At 32.9% G+C, this 12,559-nt stretch overlaps 1 protein-coding gene across 10 annotated transcripts in view; it reads left to right on the top strand.

Moving 5' to 3' along the window:
* The window catches only part of NBEAL1 (neurobeachin like 1), a 129,289-nt gene that overhangs the window by 69,718 nt on the left and 47,012 nt on the right, over window positions 1-12,559 (top strand). For all 10 annotated transcript variants that reach the window (XM_045507987.2, XM_074364149.1, XM_074364152.1 and 7 more), the window contains 6 exons: window positions 786-939; window positions 1,242-1,370; window positions 4,449-4,754; window positions 4,848-4,997; window positions 7,248-7,405; window positions 9,327-9,451. In XM_045507987.2, the coding sequence (XP_045363943.1) occupies window positions 786-939; window positions 1,242-1,370; window positions 4,449-4,754; window positions 4,848-4,997; window positions 7,248-7,405; window positions 9,327-9,451 (1,022 nt within the window). The remainder of the gene's footprint in view (window positions 1-785; window positions 940-1,241; window positions 1,371-4,448; window positions 4,755-4,847; window positions 4,998-7,247; window positions 7,406-9,326; window positions 9,452-12,559) is intronic.

Below are 12,559 nucleotides of genomic sequence, written 5' to 3'. Positions count from 1 at the left end.
GTGGGGAGAATTCTAAAATAATATTTGTTGTTGAACACTTATTCAATATTCAGTGGGGGTAGAGAGAGAGTAAAGGAGAAGCTTTTTGCTTAGTACTGTTCCCTGTCTGTTGCCATTCTAGTGGGATCTAGAGAGAAATCCAAAACTGTCTCTGATGTGAGGAGATTTAAGTCTTGCATTAATTTGGATTTTATGTGATTGTATATTCCTTTTTAAAATTTTTTTCTGTGGTGTCTAAGCACTGGTGCATTGTGTTGTACAACCTTGTCCAAATTTGAGTGTTTTTGTGCTAAAGAAAGGCAGTACTATTTTCATGAAAATCACTTCTCTAAAGCTTTGAGTTCCCTGCATATGATAAAACACTGCAACAACAGCACACTAGAAGAGAATTATTCTCTTCTTTTTCCACAGGGCTAGACCCTCTGTAAGGTATAGGCTTTCTTCCTTAATGTTTCCAATTTCAGTTTTAAGAAACTTTTAAATATCTCATGGAGACTGGAATGTGAATTATTTTCATAGTTTTTTTAAGGTCAAGTCAAAACAGTTAACTTTACTTTGCCTTTTAGTATTAGGTATATTAAGGGTAGATACTCCATGGATTAAAAGTTGCTTCTTTGTTATTAAATTCCATCCACAATGTCTTATGACACCTGCCAGTGATAGTGTATCTTTGGAGATATACTCCTGTTAGTAAATAAATGGGTTTGTTGTTGCTTTTTTTTTTTAATGACCTGCTATTTTTAAAAATTTAAAATGTTTTTAAGAGGACTTTGTTTTATACTTAGTTTGCTACAGAAGATGTTAGAATGGGCAGTCACAGAAAACAGAGAAGCAAAAATTAATCCAGTAACTGCTGAAAATGCTTTCCGACTCATGCTGATCATACAGGACTTCCTGCAGTCAGAGGGACTAGTTAATTCAAACATGTGGACTGAGAAGGTGCAGTAATATCTCTTTGAAATTTTTTTTTTCATAGTGAAGAATTTCATTCAAGGAAGGAAATTTTGTACCCCCTCTCTTCAAAGCATTAATGTTTAATCAGATGCAATAAACGTGGATAAGATGTGATAAATAGTCACAGATTTTGTTAGCTATTACTAAGATAATTCTTTTGGCTTTTACCAACCGAACATAGAATTAGTTTTGAAATATTTATGATTTGTATTAAAATTAGGGAAAATTTATCATCAGTGGATTTCAAAACAGAATGTTTTTATTTCTCAATTTTTCCTTTGTGTTAGCTTTTAGAGGACATGGTGCTGCTCCTGGACAGTCTGGCCGCTTGGTATTCTGAGAGTCCAGTGTGGGTAAAACTCTCTCAGATTCAGATCCAGCTGCTTCTAGGATTCATTGGAAGGGGTAATTTGCAGGTTTGTCAGTTCTTTTGCATTATTTTCTCTACTTGCGTGCAACATAGGAACTTGTATAATAACTGAATGACAGTGTGTTTTCAGCATTTTAATTTTTAAAATTATTTTTAAATATCATGACTTAACTCTAGTTTCACTTTTGTGAAATTTGGAAAGAAGCTTGAGAGGCAGCTAATTGATTATTTTTTCCTGCTGTTTATGACTTAGTGTAATTTAAGGTTTCCTTTTAGAGGATTTATACATGGCTCATGTTAGAGGGTGTTACTCACTTTGTCTTTATTTAGCTCTACAGCCTGCGTGGACTGTTTACACATGTAAATAGCAGCTTAGGGCTTGCATTTTTAGGAAAATTATTTTTAAAATTGTTCTTGTCAAAGTCTTTTTCTGTACTTTACTAATCTACTAATTCAGTTTTATGATTTATCTCATTGTTTTCATTCATTAGACACTTACTGAATGCCTACCAAGTGTTAGCATTGTGTTAGGTTTCTGAGATAAAGGTAAATAAAATATGGACCTATGGAATATTTATTACTTCTACTTTAAATTAAAAATTTTAAAGGTTGAAAAAGTTCCATGTGGATTGCAGTCCGTTATCTTTCTATTTACATTGGATGCTTGTGATTATTTGGGTTAGATTAGTCATGACATGTATCCCATGGTTATTTACCCCCTTTTTATTTTCTTTTGATACTGGAATTTTAAGAACTTGGAGGAAGGGGTCAGGGTGGGGATGGTTTCTCATGTATATAAACTTGCTATAATATTGATAAGAACATGAGGAGGTTAAAATAAAAGGTTGCTGTATTTTAAAAAGGCCATGCTTTTCAATAGATTCTTTTTTTTCCCAATCGTAAAAGAAAACATACTCATTTTGGAAAATACACAAAAAATATAAAGAAAAAATAATAAAGAAAATGTCCATCATCCCATAGCCTAAGAGAAAGCAACTGTCAATGTTTTAATATTTTTTCTATGTATGTAATTTTTCAGATGATTGAAGCCATCATATATTTTGATAATTTTATATTTTTTCTTATGATTATTTTAAAATCATTTCCTCATTTCACTAACTTTTTAAATATAGTGGGTTTTTTTGCTTAATCATAAAGGTAGCACATGTTCATTGTAGAAAACGTAGAAAATGTAGAAAAGCTAAACAAGAAAATAGACATTCTGATATATGGATGGTGGAAGTTTGAATGGTACAGCTTTTAAATACAATTTGAAAATATGTGGACTAAAAACTTAAAAAAATTTATTATACTCTTTGTCTAGTATTTTACTCTAAAACTGTGTCCTGAGGTAATGATCTAAAGTAGTAAACAATCTTTGTATACATAGATGTTCATTGTAGTATTTTTTTTCCCCTCCATCTGGAAATAGAACGAGGGTAACTTTTTTGCCTTTTTCATTAATATTAGCCTGATGATTGTTAAAGCCTTTGCAGGCAGTATGCCAGGTAGTTACTTATTTTAGATATTAGGACTCTATTTTGTTCCATTCATAGTCACCCTCAGTGTTTTTCTCTTTGGTGAGACTTCCTTAAATAAAATGTCTGTTTTAATTCGTGATGTCAGGTTCAAATACTTTCTGTTTTTCTCTTGCTTTTCTTTATTTTAAAAGTAATAAGATGCAATAATGGGATATAGGGTTAAGGGAGAAGGGGGCACTTTATATCATTTGTCCTGCTGTGACATCTTTCTCTAGTCTAGATTAAAGGAGGCCCCTTTTGTGACCTAAATCACCTTTCTATATGTCTAAGGAGTCTAAGGTCAAAGCTTAAGAGTAATATAGAGTATTTCTTTGCCTGAGTTATGCCAGGTTTTTGCCACCCAGGCAAAGGAATATGTATCTCCCTTAGGAACTTTAAGGGTAATTAGATTTCTGATAAAGGACTTAATCTCCTATGTATTGTCCTATATGTATAAAAATGCTTTTGATTCCAAATAACAGAAACATCAATGCAAACTGACTTAGTTAAGAAGATTCATATAGTTGAAAACTTTGGAGTTAAGATGAGTTTAAGGCATGATTCAGTCAAGGCTCCAGTTCCTTTTATTTGCTATTCTCACAGCCTTTCTCTCTGTCATGCATCATCAGCTTGTCTTAAGCTGGCTGCCCTTATTGTTATAGAATGACTACCAACAGCAAATGAAGCTGCATGCTTCCTTATTCATATGTGGAGAAAGAGCATACTTCTTCCTACAGTCATTGGTGGTAGACAGTTCTTTGTGGATCTTTTGTGTTTCTGCATCTCTTGTGAATAACTGGATCCCTTTGTTATATTGTCTCTTTGAGAATACCTGTATAGTGAATAGCTTTGGAAGATAGGGATCATGTCTCCCTCCAGAGCAAAAGGCAGGTTTGTTTACTGCCCAGTACAATAAAGATAATAAATCCCTCCAAGGCAAAGTTTGGGCACACTTACTGCACAGTATGAAAGATTTGGGTTCCTTATGCTTGGGGTTCCTCTGTTACAATGCAGCCACTATGTGTGCAGGCATCATCCAGTCCTGTTCAACTCTCACCATGGAATTGCATTTTGGGGAACAGGGCAAATGCTAACATTATGGCTATTGCTAATGCTGTATAGATCTTTGTCTCTGTTCCAGGAATCTCATTCTTCTGCCAGCATCTATGAAACTATGGTAGGCTAACTTGTTAGCTTGGAGATGAGGAAAACCTTAGCCCTTTCACAGGTCTTACCAGTTATTATATAAGAGTTCTGACCTTACCCTCATTAGGCTATCCCTGTATAAATCCATGTGACAAGACAATGACATGAGTTGACTGAAAGAAGAGTTGCCTGAACCAGTCACTGCTGAAAGGGGTTGGATATTCTGTTTGGCTTATATCTTTTAGGACCTATTGTTAGAACTAGAGATGGAATCATCTTGCAAACTGTAAGAAGGAGTAGAATGCATGTTGAGGTGATTAATTATGCATGTCAACTTTTCAGTATATTCCAAATTAAATAGGGTGGCTTATATAATTTCTAAAAAATAACTTCAAGAAGAGCCAAAGAACTTTGCTATTATCACTTAGTATCTGGTTTATTTTACTATTTTCCTCTAGGTTTGTGCAATGGCATCAGCTAAGCTAAACACCCTTCTTCAGACCAAAGTGATTGAAAATCAGGATGAAGCATGTTATATTTTAGGGAAGCTGGAGCATGTTCTAAGTCAATCAATCAAGGAACAGACTGAAATATATTCATTTCTGGTTCCCCTTGTCCGTACCCTGGTTTCCAAAATTTATGAGCTTCTCTTCATGAACTTGCACCTGCCTTCTTTACCTTTTACCAATGGCAGCTCTTCATTTTTTGAAGATTTTCAGGAATATTGCAGTTCAAACGAGTGGCAAGTTTACATTGAAAAATACGTAAGTTTTATCTCTTTTGAGTGAGATTTTTGTACTAATTACCATTTTTCTAGGAGCATATATTAAATTTTGTATATATAAATTTTTTATAAGATTGTACCTTATATGAAGCAATATGAAACCCATACATTTTATGATGGTCACCAGCACATGGCACTTTATTGGAAAGATTGTTATGAAGCCTTAATGGTGAATATGCATAAACGAGACCGGGAAGGAGGAGAAAGCAAGCTCAAGTTTCAGGTAAAAATTATTAAATGTTTTTGATACCTAGGTTTTCATGTTGATTTCAAGCTTTTAATATTCAAAAGAGATGAATAACAAGTCTGAACTTTGAAAACAGTATTTCTCATTGTTTGTATGAAAAATTATTTCAGAATTAGAAAAAATAACACTGATAAGTAACAACTTAAAAAATAAATATAAAAATGTTTTACACATAGTGATTATGTAAAAAATCTACTAAGCTGAAAGTAGATATCTCTAAGGAGGCTGAGTATATATCAGTGCTTAGAGGGACATTTATAGCATGAAATGCATGTGTTAAAACAGAAGAAAATCTAAAATTAAGAAGTTTGTTCCACCCTGAGAAACTTGAAAAAAGTAATCTGAACTAATCTAAATTAGTTTCTAAATACATTTTTTAAAAGCTGAAAGCAGTGAAATTGAAAGCAGAAAAACAATAGAGGAAATCAGTGAAACCAAAATCTGCTTCTTCAAAATATCAATGAAGTAGATAAATGTCCAGCCAAATTGAGAAAAAAAAAAAGTGAAAAATTACTAATACCAGAAATGAAATGAATATCACAACTGACTCCAGAGACATCAGCATAATAATAAGGGACTACTGTAAACGAATCTGTGCACATAAATGAGAGGACTTAAATGAAATGGATCAATTTCTTGACAAATACAAATATCCAAAACCAATTCAGAAATAAATAGTTAACTTAGGATAGTCCTCTACATATTAAAGAAATCAAATTTATAGTTAAATACCTTCCAAAAACAAAAACTTGAGGCCCATCTCTACAATTGTATTTTTATGCTTATCCAGGATGACTTCCCTAGAATAAGTGGAATTACTGATATGCAGCACTTAACGGTAAATACAGTTATCTTGCCCTCACAGAAGTTCTACCAATTAGTATTCCAACTATCATTTTCTCTGTAACTTCACCCTTAGCTTTTCTAGAAAAACCTAATTTAAGAATGTTCTTGTGTGCTCAAATGTCAACACTGTGAAACTGATGTTTAATTATCATGGAGCTCTCATGACTTCTTCAGTTTTCTCATCAAAGATCTGTTTTAAATATTTGGCAACACAGTATCCCAAATCATTGATTTCCTACAAATCTAGTAAAAATTACAGTAGCAGTAATGATAATATTTATTTATTGAGTGCTTGCTACTTTTCTTGCACTATATTAAGGACTTTAGATCTTAATCTTTGTGATGACAGTTATTGTCAACATCATCATACAGATAATGGTCCTGAGACGTAGAGAATTAAGTAGCTAAGACTTGTTCCTAGGTCTATCTCCAGCACTTACATTCTTAACCCCACACTGCTGTACTGCCTCTTTAAAGATGTCTTTGAAATCCATGTCTTTAACTGTTTATTTTAATGTAATTCAGTGTTGATTTATTTGAAACAAGTTAAAAGTGTTTTAGTTCCTAATAGTTCCTAATAGATCAATATTAATGTGAGTCAGACAAGATAGTCTTACCACTTGTTTTTCTGAAAAGTTTAAAACTTTAATTTCAGGGCTTAGAGTTACATATCAGTAGAACCTGTTATCAAAGTATATTTTATCTTGAAAACTGGAAAAAGCATGTGAATTCAATTGCTACCTAGGATGCTGTTCAGAGAGTAGCGGTCTAAGTAATGGAATTTTTCTTTTCTTTTTCTTTTTTTGGTGAGGGAGGCAATTAGGTTTACTTATTAATTTTTAGAGGAAGTACTGGGGATTGAACCCAGGACCTTCTGTATGCTAAGCATGTGCTCTACCACTTGAGCTGTATCCTCCCCCTTAAGTGATAGAAGTTTTCATTGTGAGAGATTTGCCCCTATGGATTTCTTTTGTCTTTGACATTGCCTTTCAGTCCATCAATAGTAGTATGAAATGTGGTTACTCTTCCTTTTACTTTATTTAAACTTGAATCTTACTCTAGATGCCTTATTAATCAAAAGATCCCAAAGGAAAATCATTTCACTTGATGGTAGGAGGTTAATAATTCTGAGTTTAAAAATCCTGTGTTGAGACACTTTACATTTTTGAAGTTATTCATGTATTTTAAAAAAATACAAATAGATTATAGCTAGAATTGTATTAAAGAAATAATTCTAGTAGAATAAGAAAATCCTGTTGGTTACCAGCTTCTTTCACTGCATGATTTTATTGGGTCAAATTTTTAAAATTGTGGCACTAAAATTTAAGTATACCTGTAAATATATGATTCAATTTTATTACTTACTGCTGTTTCTTTCAGGAGTTTTTTGTGGAGCCATTTAATCGAAAAGCACGCCAAGAGAACTTGAGGTATAATAATATGCTTAAACAACTTAGCAGTCAACAGTTAGCCACTCTGAGACGCTGGAAGGCAATAAAGCTCTATCTTACGTGTGAAAGGGGACCTTGGGCTGAAAGGTAGGAGTATATCATTTATCAAATACCCTTTTGTTTTTAGAACTCTGATCTAGAACTTTGTGAGCAAATGGCTTCTCGAACCAGTTTTTTTAAAGTTCACTTTGTAAAAGATTGTCTTTAATTAATTTACTTGTCTTTTGTGAATTTTAGGCCTTGTATGTTTAGAGCTTTGTGTGTATGTTTTTCACCATGCAGCTATTTCCTTTATTTTTACCCTGCTATACAGAATTTGTTTTGAATCCATTTACTTCTGTCTTGATGTCTGAGCTAGGATTAGTGATGCTATCAGTATGTTTGAACATTTTACAGTTTATATGCTTGATCCTAAGTCACTTCTGTTTTGCTGAATCACATTATGTGTGTGTGTGTGTGTATTTATGTATGTAAGTATATACATATTTAACAACTTTTTATGGTAGTAAAATACACATAATATAAAATAATATTGTTTTAACCATTTTAGTGTACAATTTAGTGGCTTTAAGTACATTCCTGACTTGTGTAATCATCACCACTGTCTAGCTTTGGAACATTTTCATCACCTGAAAAAGAAACCCTGGACCATTAAGCAGCCATTGGCAACCTCCAGTCTGCTTTCTGTCTCTATGGATTTGCCTGTTCTGAATATTTCATATAAATGAAATCATACGATATGTGGCCTTTTGTGTCCAGCTTCTTTCTTTCACTTAGCATAGTGTTTTCATTATGTTGTAGCATGTAACAGTACTTTCTTTCCTTTTTATGGCCAAATAATATTCCATTGTATGGATAATAACACATTTTGTCTATTCATTCATCAGATGATAGACATTTGAGTTGTTTTCCCTGTGGCTATGTGAATAGTATTGCTGTAAACGTTTATGAACAGTACTTGTTTCAATGCCTGTTTCTCATTCTTTTGGATATATACCTGCAGGTGGAATTGCTGAGTCATATGGTAATTCTGTGTTTAACTTACTAAGAATTGCCAAACTGTTTTTCACAGCAGCTACACCATTTTACATTCCCATCAGCCATGTTTGAGAGTTCCAGTTTCTTCACAACTTTACCACTACTTGTCATTAAAATTTTTTTTATTATGTTCATCCTAGTAGGTGTGAAATAGTATCTTATGATTTTTTTGCATTTCTCTAATGACATTGAACATCTTTTCATGTCCTTTTGGCCATTTGTGTATCTTATTTGGAGAAATATCTATTCAAGTTCTTTGCCCATTTTTAAATTGGATTGTTTGACTTTTTGTGGTTGAATTGTAAGAGTTCTTTTTATTTTCTCAATAATAGACTTATCAGATATATTATTTGTAAATATATAGGTTTTTTTTTCACTGTCTTGATCGTGGTCTTTGGTACATAAAAATTTGAATTTTAAAGTCAGGTTTCTTTTTGTTGTTGTTGCTTGTATTATTGGTATCATATCCAAGAAACAGTCCCAAAACCAAGGTCATGAAGATTTACTCCTGATATTTCTTCTACTAGTTTGAAGTCTTATATTTAGGTCTTTGATCCATTTTCAATTATATTATCTTTACTTATAATAAAATTATTATTTTATTTTGAAAACTGATTTGGAATAAACTCATATAGGTAGTTAAAAAGTTCCCTGTGACAGTGAAAGAGTAAAATATATCAAATTATAAGTCTGAAGATTTATGTTCACATCTTATTTCTGGTGTCTGTAAACACATAGCATCTTAGGCAAATAATTTAGCCTGTGTTAGATTCCTCAGGTATAAACTGTAGCTGTACATACTAACATTGGTTTTCTCTTGGGGTTGTTTGGGTCAAATGAGATAATGAATGTGAATGTTTTTATAAAATAGTGCTAAAAAGTGTAAAGGATCTGATACTTCTTACACTGTTTCAAGCTAATCTTCATAACTTTAAGCTAAATAATTTTGTTTACTTATGAATATTCATAGGAAACAAAATCCAGTCCACTGGAAACTAGCTAATGTAGAAAATTATTCCCGCATGAGACTTAAATTGGTACCGAATTATAACTTCAAAACCCATGATGAAGCTAGTGCTTTGAGAGACAATTTAGGTGAGTTCCAATGGCTGTTTATTTCTTGAAGACAAATGAGGATGTTGGTGGGGGTTGGTTATTGTTTTTATCAATTGTTTCAGAATTATTTGCTCATGAGAAAAGGGTGCTATTTTATAATTGATATTTAAATGGTTGTATATGTTAAATGCAGTTACTTTTGACCTCTAAGGTGACTTCCTGTTTCAATTAATTGCAGTTTTTCAAAGAAAAACATAATTTAAAATCATAAAATTATCCTGTAGTTCATGTGAAGTGTGTTGTCTTGTATCCATTACAGTATGGTTAAACAGTCGTCCTGTTCCTTTAGTGTTTTGCTTACCAAGACTGAGGCTAATGTTAAATACATTTAGAATTCTTAGCAACTCTTTTGTCCTTCCTTTTATGACTTGTTATTTTTACAGAACTCTAGACATTTAGTATCTTAGATGGGCCAATGCCCTTTTCTGGAAAAAAGTGCTTAAAAATACATAACTTAGCAGTATTTCAAAGCAGGCATTAAAGAGTTTCTGCAGTTTTTTAAGAAAGCCCTTCCCTTCTAACCATCTGACTTGACAGCTTTTTCTTTTGAAGAAGAGGTCTGTGAAGTACCCCAAGATATTGACTGTTACATGTATAATGAATTGTAGTTACTTTACCATAGCCAGCATGCATCTTGTGTTCAGTGACTAAGTTACAGATGAAAGGAGTACCCGTTTTTTAATCTTACTTTTAATAACCACCTTAATATATTGGCCAGTACAATAAATGCCATAAAATTAAGAGAGCTGTGATGCCTGCTGTTTAGAATCTTCCATTCCGACGTAAATCAGACACAGTAAGTGAGTTTCCGTAATGCAGAAAATGGCCTTGCCTATGATACAAACACTGACTTGGGGAGTGTCTTACATAGGAGTGGCCAGTTACAGACAGCTTGTCCTCCCTGGTCACATCCTGAGATTGCTGTACTTTCTCTGCCTCTTGAAATTTGACTGTACTCATCACCCAGAAAACACTTTTGGTGGGTGACTTCAGTTTAGTAATATTTAAGGAATAGTGTTCTCTGTATTTTCTTCATTTTTGCCAAGAAGCCTCACTCAGGAAATTCTCCTTTCTTCTTCCACTCCTTCCTCACCCCTCTACACAGATACAATTTTATGTTTCTTCTTCTTGGTCTCCGTAGTTTTAAGTCCGGGAAAACTAGTGTCCTGTCTTTTTTTTTTTCCATTTCTGTTTTTCTCTTTACCCAGTGTTCAAAATTACCCCAAGTATAATAGTGACAATAAAATTGTACAGAAGAAAAAAATCATGTATTTCAAAATGAAATTAGAAATAGTATAAAACCAGTGGCACCAATCTTTCAAACTCTTTAAAGTTCCCTGAAATTTACTTCAGAATTAACTGCAAAATGTTTTACCTACTCCATATGTTTGTCTATAAATATTTTCATCAGCTTCCAGAATTCGTGGTGGGTTTTTTTTTCTTATTTTGTTTTGTTTCACTTAACCCAGTACTGCTTTGCCTCCCATTGCAAATGTACAGTAGCTAAACTACAAAGTTAGCCATTATTCCTAACATTTTTGATGGAAAATTCATTGTGAATTCCAAACAAGTGATTTGTGAAGTATCTTTTGGAACACACCCACCTATAAATAATGGAATTTAAATGGCCAAAAAGTATATTCTTAAGTGTATCATTAAAAATATTTGGTTTTAGAAAGTTTTTTTGTCCACACTTCTTCACTAGAAATAAGCTTCTGATTGCCAAATGCACCAACTTATTTTAATTTAAAAATTTTTATTTTTATTGAAGTACAGTTGCTGTACAATATTATATGTTATAGGTGTACAACAGTGATTCATAATTTTTAAAGGTTATACTCCATTTATAGTTATAAAATATTAATTATATTCCCTGTGCTAAACAATACGTCCTTGTAGCTTAATTTATACCTAATAGTATATATTATTATATTATAATATTGCCCCTCCTTTCCTCTCCCTGATAGTAACCACTAGTTTGTTCTCTATATCTGTGAGTCTGCTTTTTTGTTTTATTTACTAATTTGTTGTATTTTTTAGATTCTACGTATAAGTGGTATCAGTATTTATCTTTCTCTGTCTGACATTAATATAATTAATTCCCTCCAAATCCATGAATATTGTTGCAAATGGCAAAATTTCATTCTTTTTTATGAATGTTGCTTACCCTCCTTCTTTTCATACCAATTTTTAGTCTTTTTCCTGGAACCTTTTTTCTTTTTATGAATGAGTAATATTCTATTATATGTATGTGTGTATATACATATATATGTGTGTGTGTGTGTGTATAGATGTACACACACACAGTTTCTTCTTTATCCATTCATCTGTTGATGGACACTTAGGTTGCTTCCATATCTTGGCAATTGTATGTGCATAAGGCTCCTTTGAACATTGGGGTGCATGTATCTTTTTGAATTAGTGCTTTATTTTTTTTCAGAGGTATACCCAGGAGTGGAATTGCTGGGTCATATGGGTAGTTCTCTTTTTACTTTTTTGAGAAACCTCCATACTGTTTTCCACAGTGGTTGCACCAATTTACATTCCTACCAACAGTGTATGAGGATTCCCTCTTCTTCACATCCTCATCAACATTTGTTACTTAGTTTCTTTTTGATGAAAGGCATTCTGACAGGTGTAAGGTGATACCTCATCGTGGTTTTGATTTGCATTTCCTTGATGATTATCAATGTTGAGCATCTTTTCACGTGCCTGTTGGCCATCTGCATTTCCTCTTTGGAAAAATGTGTATTCAGTTTTTCTGCCCATTTTTTAATTGGGTTGTTTGATGTTGAGTGCAACAACTTATTTTTAGTCCTTACACTGCTTCTGTTGTCTGTGAAGCATTGGTAGTTATCCTCCTCCATAAGTGTGTTTTTTTCTTAGCACTGTTGCTTACCCTCCTTTTCATACCAATTTTTAGTCTTTTTCCTGGAACCTTTTTTCTATTCCATTCACCTTTTAAATGACAATGTTCCCAGATCTTTGCCTAGCCATCTTACTTTTTACCTATGGTCTCTATGAAGTGGTGGTGTCTTGGCTTCATCGTGGTATATAAAATATATATTTTTCCTGGGTTCAATACCT

Source organism: Camelus bactrianus, chromosome 5 (genome assembly GCF_048773025.1).
Source record: "Camelus bactrianus isolate YW-2024 breed Bactrian camel chromosome 5, ASM4877302v1, whole genome shotgun sequence".
Taxonomy (NCBI): domain Eukaryota; kingdom Metazoa; phylum Chordata; class Mammalia; order Artiodactyla; family Camelidae; genus Camelus; species Camelus bactrianus.
The sequence above is the reverse complement of the archived record's forward strand: the minus strand, read 5'-3'. Positions and strand labels throughout refer to the sequence as shown.